Genomic DNA, 20,480 nt, shown 5'->3' with positions numbered 1-20,480 from the left:
CTCAGGTACCTTTGACATCATACCACCATTTTAATCCTAAATCACAATCTTTTCCCCTCACATTGATCACGTTAGTAACCCTTGGCTTCCAGGGTCTCCTAGACCAGCGGTTCTCAACCTGTGGGTTGCAACCCCTTTGGGGGTCAAACAACCCTTTCACAGGGGTCGCCTAAGACCATTGGAAAACACATATATAATTACATATTGTTTTTTGATTAATCACTATGCTTTAATTATGTTCAACTTGTAACAATGAAAATACATCCTGCATATCAGATATTTACATTACGATTCATAACAGTAGCAAAATTACAGTTATGAAGTAGCAACGAAAATAATTTTATGGTTGGGGGTCACCACAACATGAGGAACTATATTAAAGGTTTGCTAGGAAGGTTGAGAACCACTGTCTTAGACACAGTCAGCCCAGCGCTGCTCTACTCTAAAGAAAAGTCTCTGGTCTGAATATCATAAAACCTATAGATGAGTATCCACTCAGTAAGCCTCAGCTTTCTCACTGTCTCTTCTTTTCTCTTTTAGGCATGAAGAAATCGTTGATTTATAGTTCACAAAAACTACATAAAATGTGGAAAGGATGGCTGAGGAAAACATTCTGATTTTGCTTGCTTTTTATACGTATGTAGATTAATAAAGGGTTCCTTTTTGACAAAGCAGTACTTTAACTCATTGCTTGAATTTTAAGATACCTTAGTTTGCATAATACAGCAAGTCCTCAAATAACAGTATTTCTTTCTAATGTCCTTTCGTTATGACGTTGATGGGGGCGGGGGGGGGGGGGGCGGAAATCAATTCCTGTGTAGAGTTTGCACATTCTCCCCATGTCTATGTGGGTTTTCTCTGGATACTCTGGTTTTCTCCCACATCCCAGAGATGTGCACGTGAGGTTCATCAGCAAGTCTAAATTGTCTGAGTGTGTGTGTGTGTGTGTGTGTGTGTGAGAGAGAGAGAGAGAGAGAGAGAGAGAGAGAGAGAGAGCGCATTAGAAGGGCATCCTGTCCAGGGTGGGTTCCAGCCTTGCACCCAGAGCTGCCAGGATAGGCTCCTGCCACTCGCCACCCAGGACTGGAATAGCAGGTTGGAAAATAATTATCTTGTGTTAAAATAATTATCTTCATCTTTGTTAAATGTGCGTATAGCTCACATTTGTTTCAGTGTTTAATATTAGAAGAGTTTTGGTCTTTACTTAGAAGTTTGGTGATGTTCTTATGACCAGAAATATGCCGTAGGAGCTTAACTCTTGTGTATCAATTCGCTTAGGATACAGTTGGTTTTGTTATGCCTTGTTTTGCTTGAGGTAGCAGCTTCCAAGAACCTTTTGACAATGTTAAGTGAACACTTACTGTACTTGATTTTGTAAATGTGTGTCAGATATCTATGAGGGGAGAACCAGATACCTTTGAGGACTGAGCATGAGAAGAGAAGAATCCTCTTCACATACAAACCCCACCGGGTTCTGCTTTCGGAAGAGCTTTAGCTCTGGTCTGCATTTTTGCTTCGTGAGCATCAGAGACCTGGGAAATGGTGTGTATACTTGTGGGCATACAGCCCCGGGGGTGACAGTTGCGGGGAGATTGGCTCTCTGCCTACTCTCCATCCTGTTCACTTGGTTCTTTCCAGTGAGAGCTCACACGTGTGGCATCAGCGTTTTCCTGGACCTAGGTTTTTTACGTTTCTCTGTTCTCCATGAAGATGTATTGCAGTGGCTTAGAGGAGGAGCCTTTGACAAACCCCTTCAAAGCCTTCCCTACTGTAACAATTCGGAATGTTTGGGTGACTGGAAACCCACTGCAGAGTGCCTCGAACAACAGAGGACTCATTAGCTCACAGAACTGAAAAATCAGAGGTGTGGTGGGCTTCAGAGTTGGTTTAATCCAGCAGGTTAATAGAATCATCCAGGGCTCCGTTCCTCCTCCCTCTGCCCTTTGCCGTGTTGGCATCATACCAAGGCTGGTTGCCCTCTTAATTCTGAGACTGCTGCAACAACTTCAAGGACTATATGCTTCTCCATTTGCATTTGGGCAACAGAGAGGGTTCCTTGAAGAAGCCCTCTTAGAAAAACCTGTCTGGTTTCCCGGGCCCTACTTGGGTTACCTGCCCATCCCTAAGCCAGTAACTGGCCAAAGGATGGAACCAGCACCCCCTCGAACCTATGGGCTGCAGGGAAGGAGTGGATGCTTGGCTGGAAATGGGGAAGGCTGTTGGGAGGCAACCATCTTGTCCACCTCAATCATCACCTCGGATTCTTCAGTCCAACCTTTGTCTTTCTTTTCTTCAAATTGTCTCTTCGCCTCACACTGTTTCCATGGCACAGTGCTCCAGTACAGACCCTTCAGTTCCTTTGTAAATCTGAACAGTGTTTTTGTACTTATTTTTTCTACCTTTGGGTTCAGCTCATTTGAACCCGAATTAAAAGCCTCATATATAGTGAAAGGAGCACAGGCTTAGGGTATGACCAAACCGTGTTTAATCTCTGCTCCACTGCTGACTAGCTATGGGACTCTGGGCAAGTTATTTAGCCTCTGAGCAGTTTCACTGTGGAGTGGGGATAATATTACAAATTTCTTTGGCTGTTGTGAGGATCCTGTGAGCTCAGTGTCCTATGTACTAGGGCACTGCCACTACCATTCAGTAAATGATTATCACTACTATCATTATTTTGTATTATTTTTGTTATTTTCTTCTATAAGCCTTTATGTTTCTTTGTGTCGGGCTTTTCCTCAAGAAGCTAAAATGATTTCCCACCACTTACAGGATAAAATAAGACTTTCTCATTACCCTTAGTTCAGGCTGCTATAACAGGATATCACATACCGGGCTTATAAACAACAGAAATTTATTCCTGACAGTTCTGGAGCCTGGAAGTCTGTGATTAGAGTGCGAGTATGGTTGGGTTCTGGTGAGAGCCCTCTACTGGGTTGCAGAGAGCTGTTTCTCATAGCCTCACGTGGTGGCGAGGGCAGAGTTGAAGCAAGCTCTTACATCTTCTGTAATAATAAAAGCGTAATATGCTAATTAGACCAGACAGCCGAACGACCTTCCAGACATTTTTCCAGATGAAGCCATGGCAGTGGGGGCCAAGGCAGAGGCCATTAGGGGCGATCAGGCAGGCAGGCAGAGTGGTTGGGGGCAATCAGGCAAGCAGGCAGGAGAGCAGTTAGGAGCCAGCGGTCCCGGATTGGAGAGGGATGTCCAAGGGTTCCCGGATTGCGAGAGGGTGCAGGCTGGACTGAGGGAAGCAGGGCCAAAATGATGGGCCCATAGTGACAATCATCTCATTTGTATATTGAGTGACAAATTTTTTGCTATTCTTATATAGAAATTGGAGAAGCAGCTATGATTCCTAAAACTGGGAGGACTTTTAAGAGGGAATTTGCAGTGATTACGTGTTTTCCTCCTTTGCTGCAGATGTGTAGCCCATCCTCTGGCAAAAGGCCCACAGACTTAGGTGTCCTTACGCAAGTATGACAGGCAGAAGTCTCAGTCTGTTGATACAGTCCTTTCTCTTGAGGACAACTTAACACTGGGGACATAAGTCTAAGGTAGGTTCCCTGGGAAACAGATTCTGAGAAAAGGATCTGCCTGAAGGAGTTTAATCAGAGTGTACTCTCAAGAAAGCAAGGGCAGCAGGATCAGGCAGAGAGAGAAACTGGGCTGGGATGCAGCTGCAGTAGAGACCTCAGCTGTTCCTCCAGGGAAGTCTGGAGTGGGGTGGCCTTGCAGAATGGTCCTAATTGAGGCAAGAGCTGGAGGGCACATGGGTTATTGGATGTGGGGCCTACCCTTAGCCAGGGGACTTCTTTGGCCAGTGGCAAGTCAGAAAGGCTCAGCTGTGAGCCATGAGCCTTGAGCAGTCCTGGCAGCAGGAGGACTATGCTCCATTTCTGGAGGGAAATCTGGATGGTACTGATGTCAAAAGGGCCTTCCAGTCCTTTGTCAGCTATGAAACCTCAGAGCCCTTGTAATATAGGACAAATGTTCAAATATGTTAACACTTTTCTTTAGCAATTCTCTCCAAAGATCTTACTGATCTATGGTGGCCACTAGATACATGTGACCGTAGAGCCCTTGAAATATGACCGACCCAAATTGAGGTGTGATGTAAGTGTAGAATACACACCAGATTTTGAAGACTTAGTATGAAAAAAATGAGTGTAAATGTCTTAGTAATTTTTCATATTGATTGCATATTGAAGTGATAATATTTCAGATACATTGACTAAGTACTAGTATATTACTAAAGCTAATATTAATACCAATTCCATCTGTTCCTTTTTACTTTTTTTTTTTTTTTTTTTTGCCGAAACCAGTTTGGCTCAGTGGATAGAGCGTCGGCCTACGGACTGCGGGGTCCCAGGTTCGATTCCTGTCAAGGGCATGTACCTGGGTTGCGGGCACATCCCCAGTAGGAGGTGTGCAGGAGGCAGCTGATCGATGTTTCTCTCTCATCAATGTTTCTGACTCTCTATCTCTCTGCCTTCCTCTCTGTAAAAAATCAATAAAATATATTTAAAAAATAAATAAATAAATATATTTTACTGATTTTTTACAGAGAGGAAGGGAGAGAGATAGAGAGTTAGAAACATCGATGAGAGAGAAACATCGATGAGAGAGAAACATCGATCAGCTGCCTCCTGCACATCTCCCACTGGGGATATGCCCGCAACCCAGGTACATGCCCCCGACCGGAATCGAACCTGGGACCCCTCAGTCCACAGGCCGACGCTCTATCCACTGAGCCAAACCGGTTTCGGCCCTTTTTACTTTTTTTTAATATGCTACTAAACAATTTAGACTCCACTGGGTAGTGCTGTCATGGACCTTTTCAGACAGTCTATACCAGTGATGGCGAACCTATGACACGTGTGTCAGAGGTGACATGTGAACTCATTTTTTTGGTTGATTTTTCTTTGTTAAATGGCATTTAAATATAGAAAATAAATATCAAAAATATAAGTCTTTGTTTTACTATGGTTGCACATATCAAAAAATTTCTATATGTGACACGGCACCAGAGTTAAGTTAGGGTTTTTCAAAATGCTGACACGCCGAGCTCAAAAGGTTCGCCATCACTGGTCTATACACTGGTTTCTGAAGTCGGAAGGTGTTTCTCTCTTCATTTGATAACTGGTAAGAACTATATTTATTTCTTCCAGTCAACCATGCCTTGCCCACAGTAAGCTCTCACAAAAGTTTTTTGAGGAAAATGATGAAGCAAAAACTTGCCAGTTTTGTTTTACTTCCCTCTTTTAGATGCCGCTATGCTATCTTGTTTGTCAGATTCTTAGCTTCATCACAGATGGGCAAGAAGAAAGACTGTGGGTGTTTCAAGAAAGGGTAACTCACTAAGACGTAGTGTCATTCACAAACGCCGTTGGCGAAGATTACACAAAACCATGGCTGCTGTCTGTGCAGTCTTAATCGCTATAAACATGTCTCTGAAGGCTTTTTCACAGGCATCTTCTAATTTAATCCTCATGACAGTACTACGAAATGTAGATTTTTATTATCCTCGTCTTACAAGTGAGCATACTCTCGTCTCTCCGACCTCTGGTTTACATTACCTGCCCAGCTCTGTGGGATTTGAGGTTTTGACCTCTGTTCCTTGGCCAGTTGCATATTTATTACATTGAAAAACTGATTGAAACCAAATGAATAGGGTCCCAATCTATATCTTACTTCAAAAACCTTCATTGAACTTTTTAATCAAATGCATTTACATTGTGATTTAAATACTTATTTTGACCCTATTTGATCTCTAGCACAGGAGATCCCATGGAAGTTTTTCTTTTCTAAGTATACTCTAGTTACTTAACATAACTTCATGGTGCATCTTTCTTAACTCAAAAATAATTTTAAGGTTTTCTTTTTGGGAGGGCCAGATGTAGCAAATAATTTCCCCCCTCCAAATTCTGGAGTTATTCCAGAATATGAAGCTCATTGAAGCAGATAACTGTGAATTCACTGGGAGGTGACCCATTTCCTTTTCAGCAAGTCACAGAAGGGTTTGGGGTAATATTTTCACCATTTTAATTAGGCGTATAGTCACAAACTAGCACAAATGTAAGAGATGTCGATGTTTTGTTTAGTTTTTTTAATTGAGGCAGACTTGACATACAATTTGTATTAGTTTCAGGTATACAGTATGATTCAATATTTGTATATATTGCAAAATGATCACCACCATAAGTCTAGTTAACAGCAGTCACCATACATGGTTACAGATTTTTTTTCTTGTGATGAGAGCTTTTAAGATTTACTCTCTTAGCAACGTTCAAATATGTAATGCAGTGTTATTAACCATAGTTACTGTGCTGTATATTACGTCCATAACTTATTTATTTTATAACTGGAAGTTTGTACTTTTTGACTCCCTTCATCCATTTTGCCCACCCTCAACCCCTGCCTCTGGCAACCGCCAATATATTCTCTCTATCTATGAGCTTGGCTTTGTTTTTGTTTTTGTTTGAGATTCCACATATAAGTGAGATCATATGGTATTTGTCTTTTTCTGTTTGATTTATTTCACTTAACATAATTCCCTCAAGGTCCATTCTTATTGCATATGGCAAGATTGTATTTTTTTTTTTTTTTTTTTAGTGTTGAACAATATTCCATTGTATATATACACATTTTCTTCATCCCTTCATCTGTCAACAAATACTTAAGTTGTTTTCGTATCTTGGCTATTGCATTGAACATGGGGGTGCAGATATCTTTTTGAGTGTTTTTGTTTTCTTCATATAAACACCCAGAAGTAAAATTTCTGGATCATACGGTAGTTCTATTTTTAATTTTTTGCAGAAACGCCATACTGTTTTCCAGAATGGCTTTATCAACTTACATTTCCACAACAGTGCACAAGACTTCCTTTTTCTCCACATCCTCACCAACATTTGTTATTTGTTGATTTTTTTTTTTTTTTTATGATAGCCATTCTGGCAGGTATGAGGTGGTATCTCATAGCAGTTTTGATTTGAATTTCCCTGATGATTAGTGATGTTGGGTATCTTTTCATGTACCTATGACCATCTGTATCTCTTCTTTGGAAAAACGTCTATTCAGATCCCATGCTCATTCTTTAATCAGACTATTTCGGAGTTTTATTGTTTGTTTGGTTTTGGGTTTTTTTACTATTAAGTTGTGTGAGTTCTTTATGTATTTTGGATATTACCCTCTGTCAGATACATGATTTGCAAGGATTTTCTCCCACTCAGTAGGTTGCCCTTTCATTTTGTTATAGTTTCCTTTGCTGGGCAGAAGCTTTTGTGTCTGAGGTAGTCCACTTTTTTAATTTTGTGCTTGCTGCTTTTGCTTTTGGTGTCATATCCCAAAAATCTTTGCTAAGACTGATGTCAGAAGCTTATTGCCTATGTTTTCTTCTAGTTTTATGGTTTCAGGTCTTACATTCAAGCCTTTAATCCATTTTTAGTTCATTTTTTTTGTGTATGGTGTAAGATAGGGGTCCAGTTTCATTCTTTTGCATGTTGCTGTTTTCTCAGCACCATTTATTGAAGAGACTGTCCTTTCCCCATTGTATATTCTTGGCTCCTGTGTTGTAAATTAGTTGACCATATACGCCTGATTTTATTTATGGCCTCTCTATTTTATTCCCCTGATCTGTGTGTCTGTTTTTATGCTAGTAACATTGTTGATGATTTTATTTAACTAGAACAACAAACATATGTTTTCAAGAAATTTTTATTCAAGACAAAAATGCACATATTTTTTCCCAAAAAAAGTGAGAATTTTAGAAATGTTTAACTTGTTTTTACGTTTAAAATACATTTATTTTAAAAACATGTACCTAAACAGGTTGCTTCCATCAGGTTGATATGTGAACTTTATGGTTATTTTACATATGATTACATATGTATTATTATTATTATGTAGCTAACACTCTTCTCAATTTCACCTTCCTTTTTTAATTCACAGGACAGAAGGGAAAAAATCCCACCTTCCAGTTCCTAAATAATATTTCCACATAGTATTAACATATCTAAGGGAAGTAACATATACATATTCTTTCTGTGCTTATTGCTGTTTGAACCTTAATTATCAACTCAGAAAGTCACTGTGAGTTAATGGGAAAGGTGTGGCCTCTGGGATAGTCAAACCTGGGTTCAAATCCCAACTGTACTGTTTATCACCTGAGTGGCCTTGGGAGATCATGTATCCTCTAAGAAGTTGGGTTTCCTCTCCTGGAAAATAGGGAAAATACCTACCATGCAAGGGTTGGCATGAGGTTCAAATTAAATGACTTCTAGTATTGTTTCCATTGTAAAACTTACACATAATATCCTCTCTGATGAATTCCGTGAGGAAGAGGCCATGTGGTGTAATGAAAAGAACTCTGAATTTGAAGATAGGAGGGTAAACATAGCACTGCTTAAGTACCTTCTGCCTCCTCCCGCCCGCCCACCCCCCCCCCCCCGCGCCACACACACACTTTACATAAGTTATGTCATTTTCCTTACAATAACCCTGAGAGGTAGATATTAATTTTCCCATTTTGCACTGTGCTCTTCTCACTATACCTCTTAGATTCAAGTTCAAGTGTTCATTATGCAAATTACTGTGTGATCTTGACAACGTTTATTCTAATATTCAGTTTCCTTACTTGTAAAACTGCAGTGATATTAATCCTGACATCACTAGTAGCATCTCAACTCCTTTTTGGAGATTCCCAACCCCTTTTTAGAGCTAGATTCGCTCTAAATATAAAAGTAAAAGCTCAAATGGTTACCTTTAGGCTCCAGCTCACACTACTTCGGTAAATAATCATGACATCCAGATCTGAATTGAGTTACTTCCACCAGTGCACTGGCGTGATTTTATTTTAAAACGTCTCAGCATACATCTCTTAAATTTTGTAACAGTTTACATAGTAAAGATGTGACTACAGAACAGCCAGGTCCTGGCCACCTTGAGGAAATTGTAATGCTATCCTGAAAAACATATTGAAGAGTGAATTGTTCACGTGCATATGGACAATCTCCAGGATAGTGTTAGGGAATGTGACAGAAAGGAAGATGGTGAGCAGATCTCCAGAGCCCACAGGGAGTGTTGGGAGGTCATCTGGAGATAATAATAAGGAAAGTATTCATGGTCTCAACCTCAAAGGGAGAGAAGTTAGGTCAGGGGAAGTCTTGGGAGTCAGAAGGTGGCAGGCTCCTCCCCTGGGCTTGGGGCAGGGCATGTGGTTGCTTCATGGAAAGTGCTCCCTCCTCTGCCCATGGCACAACTAGCTGATCTTGTGCTAGCCTGGCCATCTAGTTAATAGCCACACTGGACTCAATCACTGCTTTTGTTGGCAGGGTCGAGGGCTTGCCTGTCAGCGTGTTTTGATGGAAAACTTTCCAGGTGCACATATAAAGGGAAGAACGTTTTCTGATTCTGGGGAAGAGAAGAAAACAACCCCCAGGATTATGGCTTCTAAGGTGGTGAGAGAGCTTTCCCTGGCTCTGTTTTGTCCAGGAAGTTTTCCTGTACTTAAAGTGTGCATTCATAGAGTGGGAGACCAAGGCTGCTCAAACCTGTTTTAGGCGGCAGAGCACCCAAAAGTCAGCTTCCTTTGCAGAAGATGATGAAACACTGGCATTTCTATTGCTCATTATATGAACCATGATTTAGCTCAGAATATATTGATGGATTTAGCATCTGAGTGGGCTAGAAACTCCTGTTTAATTAATTGTGCATACTGTTATAAATGACAAAATCTCAGTCACAAGCATATTGGTTCATGGAGAAAACAAACTGTTGAGCTATTCAGGTTCCAGCTTCCAATTGTCTCCATGACATTTCCAGTATCCTTTTGCCAATAGGTTTGAGTGTTCTGCTAGTACTTGATAATAGTCATCAAGTAAAAATGTTGGGGGGAAAAACTTAAAATTGACAAACTACAAGTTACTAGCTTTTTTAAAAAGCAAATCAAAAAGAAAAAAAAAATCGTATTTGGGAGACTTTAAAGTCAGAAAGACCTGGATTTAAGTCAAGAATATTAGCTGTGCAGCGCTGGCTGGTGTTGCTCAGTGGTCAGAGAGTCAACCCGCACACCAAATGGTCTCGGGTTTGATTCCCGAGGCACATACCTGGTCAGGGCACATACCTGGGTTGCAGGTTCGATCCCTGGCCTTGGTCGGGGCATGTGCAGGAGGCAGATGATCTATGTGTCTCTTTCACATCCATGTTTCTTTCTCTCCCCCTCCTCCTCCCTCCCTCCTATCTACTCTCTAAAAAAAAGTTCAGAACCGCATGCAAGAGCAACCTGGAGAGACTTTGACAGCTCAGGTCAGCATAATATCTGCAGCTGCCACTTGCCTTTCCTATATCTCAGGAAGAAGAAGAAAAAGTTCAGTGGAAAAAATATCCTTGTTTGAGGGTTTTTAAAAAAAGAACACTAGCTATGTGACATTGGTCAAGTTACTATATTTCTAGGAAACTGCTTCCTCTTCTTAAGATAGATATAATACCTTCTTGGCAGGATTATTCTCAAGATTCGCATTAATGTCTGTAAAGCCCTGGCACAGGGCCTGGCACGTAGTAGGAGCTTACTAAAGGACCGGAAGGGGTAATATTCTTGGCATCAGAACACTTCACCAGCTCCTGAGACAGCAGTGTTCCATGAGGAGGGGAAAACTGAGCTGGAAAAGGCCTAGATAAGATTGCGTTATATTCCCCCATTCAACAGAGGAGGCAACCAGAGACTCAAAGAGGAAGCCCCAAACTCCACAGCAAGTTTGCTGAGAGCCGGGAACGGAATCCCAGCCCACAGCAGCTTCCCTCGCAGGCTGTGCTGTGCTGTGCTCTTCTGCAAACCCGGAACCTTGCTAAATGCCCCACGTAGTCCCGTGAGGCCACCGACGACTGCAGATGTTCTCTTCTCCTTTGGTAGCCAGCCAAGAGGAGAGTATGTGCTGTGACTCACCAGGGGAGCCAGTCCCCAACCCCTAGTTACTGTTCCTGTTGGAGAAAACACTCCCCTCCCACCTGTGCCCGCACCTTTTTGTTTCCTGTTAGGTGCATTCCTCCCGCGGTGGCTTTGCCCTGTTTGGAGAATTTCTTAAGGAGGGTGCCTGCGGCTGCACAAGGCCACAGCTTGAGATGCTGATATCGGGGCCACGTGGAGCAGGGAAGGACCCGAGTGCTCCGCCTGGCCTGGGCTGCAGAGGGGGGAGCTGGCTGCCCACCGCAGGGCCCCAGAGAGCATGTTTGGGCAGAGAGAGGGGGACTGGGAGTGGAGGCAGACATGTCAGCACCTGTCTGCGAGTCTCCAGGGAGAGACACACCTGGGGCAAGGGGAGGCAAAAGCAACACAAAGGAACCCAGGTGCACCTCAGGGAAGGTACAGAGATTTCACAAGCGTAAAGACCTAATTTTTGTTTAAAACATGGGCCCAACGCTTAAAAGACGTTGATTGGTTGTTTCCCGGGCTGTTCCCATACTGGGCATGCGCTATTCTGTTCACGTCCTCCACTTTCCTCCTTTGTTCTAATCTAGGAGTCAGTGGCCAGGCAGCTGGCCCGCCAATCACCTTCGAGAACTGATCTTATGTCACCAGCAGCCAATCAGAGCAGCAGATGGGTCTGGGATAACCAGTGTTACGTGAGTTGACATAATCCTAGCCAAGAGCAAAGAAGTTTGGCAGTTTTCATCGGCAGGCAGAGCCTTTTAAACGGCTTTTTGAAAGCCCTCCTATTTTTATAAGGCTACTCATAAACCTCCGTGTCTCCACCCCACGCTGACTGATGAGCCGGTTGCACAAGGAAAGTAGAAAGCCAGTGTACAAAGTCTGCAGAGTCCATGGAGCCCGAGAGAGGCCAAGAAGGCACCTGCTCCTAACTTTCCTGGCTCTCGTTCAGGCCCACCTGCGCATCCCACCTCTGGATTCTAGGAAGTGACAGGAACAAATTACTTCCTTAAATTAACTGGAGTCAAGCCTTCCTAACTCAAGCCAAATGATCTTTCTGCCTCATTATCTAGGCTTCTCCTTGCCTTGGCTGTGGGTTCCTTGGCAGGACTGTCACTGGTTTAGACTGCACACCTCCTTGTTGCTGTCACAGGGCCTGCATCAGGCCTGAATGAGTGATGTGCTTTGGGGTCGAGAGGGAGTTCTGGCTTATCTTGTAGGAAACATGGGCCAGGGGTGGGGAGCACAGTTCCACTTTCCAGCCCAGCCCATGTTGAGGACCTGATCTTCTTGAAGTCTAAAGCTACCCTCTGCCTCAGTTAAAAGTCTCAGTTCCCTTGCTCCATTTTGATTTTCACCATTAATGAGAGAACTTCTGGATAGTCCAGTCTTTTTACTTTCATTCTTCCTTTGTTCCAATCTAGGAGTCAGTAAACCATGGTCTTTCTGACAAATCCACTCCACCTGGTTTTGTAAATAAAGCTGTGTTAGAACACAGACAGGCTTATCCATTTAAGTATTGTCTATTCTGCTTTCAGACTATAACAGCAGAGCTGGGAAGTTGTGATGAAGATCATATTTTAGCAAGGCCAAAAATATTTACTAGTTGGCCCTTTATAGAATTTGCCAACCTCCTAATTCATCTACCTGGTTGCCCCCAAAGCAATTTCCTAAATCTCACATCCAATCTCACCATTTTTCTGCTTTAAAAAATATATATATCAAAATCTACATTGTAGCTCTAGCCGGTTTGGCTCAGTGGATAGAGTGTCGGCCTGCAGATGGAAGGGTCCTGAGTTCAATTCCGTCAAGGGCACGTTCCTTGGTGGCAGGCTCCCGGCCCTGGTCAGGGCGCGTCCAGGAGGCAACCAAGTGATGTGTGCCTCTCACATTGGTGTTTCTCTCTGTCTCTCCCTCTCCCTTTCACTCTCTAAAAATCAATGGAAAAAATATCCTCGAGTAAGACTTAAAAAAAAAACACCACACTGTAGATAGAAGCTCCTTTGTGTGGCTCTGCACAGCCTGGCCCGCACTCCCTTCCATCCTTACTTTGCACCCTCCACCTCAGCTCATGCTGTGCCTGATGCCTAGAATGCATTTCTGTTTTCTTCCTCTATCAAATGTCTCAACATTCTATAACACCAAAGTTACATGTCACCTCTCCTTCCTCGATGCCCAGCAGAGTTAATTCCTCCTTCCTCCGTGCTCCTGTAGCTCTTTAGACAAACAACTGCTATTGTATGGACCATATGGGATTGCAATGATGTGTTTATGTGTTTGTATTCCCCACTAAGAGTGAGCTGCTAGAGAACACGGACCTTGTCTCACGGCCTTTCTGCCCCTGCCAGAAATGTAGATGAATCATCTGGATGATAAGTTAAGTCTGAAACAGATTTTTATAAAAGTGCCTGGAACCTTATCTGTGCCACCTCTCACGATTGACTATCTGGTTTATTCTCTCTGTACTTCTGGTAGCTGAAATATCAAAGCTACTCAGAAGATGTCTAATGAGTGAGTGTGTAAATAGATAACATACATATTTTTCTTCTAATATCAAAATATAGTAAACACATTGTCACATTCACTTTATCATCAAGTACCTTCAGAACTTTAAAAAATAACCTACCTCCATCCCAAGAAGATATACAAATGGCCCATAAGCACATGAAAAGATACTCAACATCATTAGCCATTAGAGCAATGCAAATCAAAACCATGATGAGTTACCACTTCACACCTACCGGAGTGACCTTAATAAAAAAGACAGATAACATGTGTTGGTGAGGATGTGGAGTAATTGGAACACTCTTACATTGCTGGCAGGAATGGCACATGATGCAGATGCTGTAGAAAACAGTTTAGTAGTCCCACAGAGTTATCCTGTGACCCAGCAATTCCACTCCTAAGTATATATCCAAGAGAAATGAAAACATTTGTCCACACAAAAACATGTGTAGCAATATTCATAGCAACATCATTCATAATAGCAAAACAGTAGAAACAACATAAATGTCCATCGACTGGCAAATGGATAAAAAAAATGTGATATAATCCACATAATGAAATAATATTCAGCCTTAAAAAGGAATGTAATTCTGATTCGTGCTACAAAATAGATGAACTTTGAAAACATTATGCTCAATGAAAGGCCACAAAAGGCCACATAGGTATGATTACATTTATATGACATTATAGAATAGGCAAATTATAGAGACAGAAAGTAGAATAATGGTGGTCTATTTTTAGTGGGGGTGGCGTGGGAAAGAAATGAGCAGTAACTGCTAATGGGTAGGGAGTTTCTTTTGGGGTTGATGAAATGTTCTGGAATTAGGTAGTGGCAGCGGTTGTAAAACTGTGACTATGCTAAAGTAATTGAACTGCATACTTTAAATGTGTTAAGTCTATGGTATGTGGATTATAAGTGTTTTAAAAGAAAGTATGCCACATTGAATAAGAGCTAAAACCTGTGAATTCGCTCTAGCCAGTTTTGCTCAGTAGATAGAGCCTGTGGACTGAAGGGTCTTGGGTTCGATTCCAGTCAAGGGCATATACCTCGGTTGCAGGCTCATGTGCAGGAGGCAACCAATGGATGTTTCTCCCTCTCTGCACCCCCACTCCACCCCCCATCCCCCCCCCCCACACACACACACACACACATACTCTCTCTCTAAAAAATCAATGGAAAAAAATATCCTCCTGTGAGGATTAACAACAAAAACAAAATCTGTGAATTCTACCAATTCAATATCCTGGTTGGGAAATTATAGTATAGGTTTTTTTTGTTTTTGTTATTGTTTTTATTTATTTTTATTTTTTTATTGCTTAAAGTATTACAAAGGGTATTACATATGTGTCTTTTTTGTAGTATAGTTTTGCAAGATGTTTCCCCTGGGCAAAGCTGGGTAAAAGTGACATGGGATCTCTCTCTATTATTTATCATAACTGCACATGTATACTTTTCTAAATTTTTGAGTCTCAATTTCACTATCTGTAGAAAGAAAATTGTAGAAGCTTCTCCATAGTTATTGTGAAGGGTAAAATTACATGACTAGCTAATTCATGTAAAAGGCTCAGTAGAATACCTGCCCCCATAGTAAGGACTCAATAAGTGGTAGTTATCATGATGATGATAATACCAAGCATGGTGATTTATACTGTTGTCCTTGACATATGTTTTTAGGTGACTGGGGTTGGTGGTAAAAGCCTTGAGCCCACTAGGTCCCTGGGTCCACTTGATAATGGATTTGTATTTAACCAGAGCCAGAGAAAAGGCTCCTATTGTCAGTTCTGCTAGAGGAACAATCAGAGGAGAACAAAGGCTTGGTTACATTGGCGGCTCAAGCTAATATTATTTGAAATGAAAGCTATAAAAAACAGTGTGGAAAAACCCCAGGAGGGATGAGGCCAGCTAAGGTTTGCATCCTGAGGTCAGCTAGTGGTTGGCTGAGTCACGAAGCATTTCATACTAATCGTGATCCCACAACAACTGCATTTTCCTTCCTAAAACTCAGGATACCTGTGCTAAAAAAAAACCACAAAACACCAAAAAACTATTTTTTAAAAATGTGTGTGATTTGTGGTGTCTTATATATGAAGAGGCTTATATACAATTTAAATTTGGGTATCCATTTTCTCTGTCTTTATTTTTAAAAAGTAAGATTATATGACTTTGGAAACTCAGCACACACCTGAGCATTAAGGCTGTGTAACCTTGGGGATAACTTTCAAACAGCTCTGCAGACATGTGTCGAGCCTGGCACCTCACTGAGCACTGAGGATGCCAAACAGTCCCAATCCTCCGGCAGGCACAGCACAGTACCGAACCTATGCAATATAAAAGCAAAAAGACAGCAACAACAGCAAAACACACACACACAAAATAGGGGTCTGTAATAAATAAAAAACAGTGATTCTGTGACTGTTTTATCATATTCGTCAAAGATAATACTGGAACAAAAATTATTATGAAGGTCCTCTTTATGTGACTGGTACTTGAAAAGTATTGTTTTAGAAAAACAGTGGAATAATAGAAATAGTGCTGATATACTAGGCAATATAAAAATTAGGAATAAAAAAATATGGCCCTGATCAGATAGCTCAGTGGGTTAGAGCATGGTCCCGATACACCAAGTTTGTGGGGTCAGTCCCAGTCAGGGAACATACAAGAAGCAACCAATGAATGCATAAATAAGTGGAACAACAAGAACAACAAAAAAAGCTAAATAAATGGAACAACAATTAGATGTCTCTCTCCCTCCCTCTCTCTCACATTAATAAATTAACAACAAAATTTTTTTAATCCTCACCTGAGGATATTTTTCCATTGATTTTTAGAGAGAATGGAAGAGAGAGGGAAAGACAGAGAGAAATATCGATGTGAGAGAAACACATAGATTGGTTGCCTCCAGCATGCGCCCCAACCAGGGCCTAGGCCAGGGAGGAGCCTGCAACCAAGGTACATGAACTTGACCAGAAACGAACCCAGGACCCTTTGGTCTGCAGGCCAACACTCTATCCACTGAGCCAAACTGGCTAGGGCAACAAAATTTTTAATTTAAAAAATAAAAAAGGATCTGGGTTTTAGTACAGGTTCTGCAACTTACCCATTGTGTGATGTTAGCCAAGTCACTTAACCTCTCTATGAGTTTCCTCACCTGTAAGAAATAAATAATAAAGCCTACCTCATTGGTTGAGTGTGAAATTAAGTAAGAGAAAGTAAAGTTTATTCAAATAGAAGATAACATTATAGGAAATTATAGATAATGTTCTCAGTTGTGGGCTATTTGCAGATTACCCAGGATCACAGAATTGTATTATATCTAGATGTGTTTACTTTTCATATTTTAGGCCAAAGTTAGAGTAGGAAGTAAAAATTCCAGAACAATAGAGGGAGACCACTAATTTATTAATGCCTCCGTGTTTTGTCTTCTGAGAGCTTTAGGGCCTTTATGTGGTAAAAGAGAAATTTGTGTCTATACTGGGAGGGCAGATGCTCATCAATGAATAATGAGTGCTTGAAGCACTAGGTAAGTAGGGTGATGCAGCGAGGTCCAGGCATTAAAGGAGAGTTCTCTGACCGATGGTGGTATTTGTCATGAACACAGGAAAGGGAGGATAGGTAAGAATTGGGGGTTCGCTGATCTTACATTTCTAAAGAGAGGGCCACTGGGTTAGCTTGGTGGAAGGGGAGAAGGGGGACGATGATACATCTAGAAGACAGCAATGGGAATCTAAGGTTAAGTCACTCAAAACACATGAACTGAGCACCTAATTTTTGTGCAAGGCACTAGTGATGGGGCGATACACAGGGCTGTATTCCTCAGTATTCTAAATAAGAGTCAGTCGACTAAGGTTCAAATCCTGTCTCTACAACTTGACCTATGACTCTGGGCAAGCAGTGGAGTCAGTGGTGTAAACATTTGTAATGCCATGTAACAAGTGCAGAGGATCAGGGAGGCTTCTGGTCAAGGTGGTGTCATAAAGTCATGCTTTGAGGCTTTCCCTGCTCCAAATATATAAAAGTATAAAGTATTAAAAGAGAGAGAGAAAACCATAGCTACAGTAAAATATATATGTATCTGTGGAGAAGACATGAAACACATACATGAGCGATAATTGGGCTACCGGGCTCTGGGTGGAGAAGCAGGCCGAGGTGACCAGGAATTGGGTTTTTGTGTAGTAGCAGGAACGGCAAGAGCACTAAGCACTATGAAAGGCCACACTTAGGCCCTCTGCTTGAAATCAGGGGCTGGGGAAGCGTGTTCTCTTTGTTCACACACGCACAAGAACATACACATTCACTCAGTCATATACCTTCTACTTATGTAAGGAGGCTAAGAAACCTGCAACTGTCAGCTATTTAGACTTATGGCTTATAAAGGTATGTTCCCTGGGGGATGGAGAGGCCAAGACCTGGGCAAGCCTTTTCAGTGACTTGGTGCCTAGATTTGCATTTCTCCTATGTGGGTGGAGAGCCCAGTATTGGATGGGTACCCAAGGCACCGACATAATACTTAGTTCTGGAGTAGGCGCGTAAGGGACTGGATGGAGGCAACCAGAAACTGCTGGACAGGGAACAAAGCAATGTAGCAGAGAGACTGGGGAGGACAAAATGGGAAATGTGCCCTCAAAATGAATGTGCAAACCAAAATCCCAAAGTCTATAAGCAAAAATCAATGCAGAAATGGAGAGCCTAACAAAATCAACAATCAAGAGATAAATTCATTCCTGGTAAAATGAAAATAATAAAGCATCCAGAAGTTGACTTTAAGATAATTATATTTACGGTCCTCTTAGGGATAGAGGGAGAAATAGCATCTATTTTTTATAAAAAGGGAGGACAGTTGAAAATGAAAGTGGTATGTCAGTTATTTCTCAATGAAACTGGAAAAATCATAAAGTAAAAATGGGAAACAATGAAAAATGAATATGAAAAAGAAGCAAATACTGGAAATGAGAAAGTAAAATCATTGTGTTAAGGAAGGAAAGGAAAGAAAGCTCCTAACTCAGTTGGTGGTTGAAGTCAGGAGGAAATGTTGAGTTGCTTTTAGGATTATAGGAGTAACCAGGAACTCTAGCATGTCTTGCAATGTATACTCAACAGCTGTTGGGTTAATGCCAGCCCTGGGGAGAGGAGTAGGTAATTGCTTGCATTATAGGGACAAAAGCAAGCTTTTTGTTTGAAGGTATACTATTTCCTTAAATTGAAAAACTTTCAGAGAGAGCAGCAACTTGCCCATCCAGAAAGACTACAATTGTATGTTCTGGAAATATTGTTATTAGATCCCTCATCTCACTGTGGTTTTTCTACTGAGGAATGCCTTCTTAAACCTGATTTATAATTTTTTTATTTTTTATTTTTTATTTTTTTTTTGGTCTAGGTGCTTAAACCTGGAAGGGGGAGGAGCTGGGGAGAGGTGGGAGAAATTAATATTTATTGAATGACACATTGCACTTCTTTTCCATACATTTTCTCATTAATCCATATACCAATTCTGGCAGTCAGGTATTTTTATTCCCATGTTGCAATAAGAAAACGGAGGCTCCAGAGTTTAAAGTAGTTCAATCAGATCTTCCCAGGAGGTAGTGATACGGGAATTTGAACCATGTCTGCCCATTCCACTGCTCTTTCCTCTCCAAAATAGAGACTGTGTCACATTTATGTTTGTATTCCCAGTGCCCAGCACAGTGTTTGGCACATGAAAGATGCCTAATAAGTGTTTTCTAAAAGAATGGAAGCCCCATTGATCAACCTGTGAGCTCCTAAATGGGCAGTCATTCCTTTTACCTAACTACTGCAGAAGGGAACTAAGTAATATTGAACATATGCAGGTGAGTCCCTTGACAAATATTTTTATTGAGAAAGATGAGCTATAATTGCATTTCTTTTTTTAAAATTATATTTTATTGATTTTTTACAGAGAGGAAGGGAGAGGGATAGAGAGCCAGAAACATTGATGAGAGAGAAACATCGATCAGCCGCCTCCTGCACCACCACCACCCCCCCCCCCTACTGGGGATGTGCCCGCAACCAAGGTACATGCCCTTGACTGGAATCGAACCTTAGACCCCTCAGTCTGCAGGCCGACACTGCATCCACTGAGCCAAACCAGCCAGGGCTATAATTGCGTTTCCATCATTACTCCTTTCAATCTTACCAAATCTTGTTAATTCTTGATCTTAAATGTTTCTCAAACCCATTTACTTGCCCTCATCCCCACCACCTCAATCCTAGTCCAAAACACCTTTATTTCTTATGTCCACAGCTATGGTAGCCTCTCGCCTCGTCTACCCATTTCTCCTTTTGCCTTCCTTCCACCCATCCCCTATACTGCAGCTAGGATAGTCCACTCATTCCCCACACTGCAGATAAGATCATGCCACTCCCTGCTAAAAAGCCTTGAAAGTTTCTTTTCCCCTTAAAAACCAAAAATCCCTGAAGAGAATTCCACAGGAAGCTCAGCCCGGAGCAGAAACGGGAAGCCCGCCTGGACAAAGTCCTCTCAGACATGAAGCGACACAAGAAGCTGGAGAAGCAGATCCTTCGTACCGGCAGGGACCTGTTCAGCCTGGACTCGGGACCCCAGCCCCACCAGCCCCCAACTGTGGTCCTCAGGGAGTAGTCTCTTCCCCCGGCAGCGGAAATACTGACTGTGCTGCCTTAGGCTACAGTGTGTGTGCCTGCTGGGGCCTTGGCCTGCCTTCCCTAACCCTGGATGCTGGGAAACGTGGAGAGGAGGGAAACTCCAAAGCCCCAACACAGCACCCTGCCAATGAGAGGGCATGTGTGTGTTTATGTTTTCTGTTGAATCTGTTTGGAGACCTGGCCTGAAATTTCTGAATCTAAAATAAAAAATATAGCCGAAACCGGTTTGGCTCAGTGGATAGAGCGTCAGCCTGCGGACTGAAAGGTCCCAGGTTCGATTCTGGTCAAGGGCATGTACCTTGGTTGCGGGCACATCCCCAGTGGGGGCTGTGTGGGAGGCAGCTGATCGATGTTTCTCTCTCATCGATGTTTCTAACTCTCTATCTCTCTCCCTCCCTCTCTGTAAAA

At 42.0% G+C, this 20,480-nt stretch overlaps 1 protein-coding gene across 5 annotated transcripts in view; it reads left to right on the top strand.

The window, feature by feature from the left end:
- The window catches only part of TAMM41 (TAM41 mitochondrial translocator assembly and maintenance homolog), a 79,416-nt gene that overhangs the window by 44,461 nt on the left and 14,475 nt on the right, over window positions 1-20,480 (top strand). For 3 of the 5 annotated variants that reach the window (XM_081105639.1, XM_081105638.1, XM_081105640.1), the window contains exon 8: window positions 541-673. In XM_081105639.1, the coding sequence (XP_080961765.1) occupies window positions 541-617 (77 nt within the window). In that variant the 3' untranslated portion in view covers window positions 618-673. Of the gene's footprint in view, window positions 1-540; window positions 736-20,480 lie in introns of those variants that run through there. The other 2 variants (XM_081105637.1, XM_081105636.1) reach the window with 2 other exon arrangements.

Source organism: Myotis nattereri (assembly GCF_964212035.1).
Source record: "Myotis nattereri genome assembly, chromosome: 14".
Lineage (NCBI taxonomy): Eukaryota > Metazoa > Chordata > Mammalia > Chiroptera > Vespertilionidae > Myotis > Myotis nattereri.
Note: the sequence above shows the minus strand (reverse complement) of the source record. Positions and strands in the feature narration are given on the sequence as shown.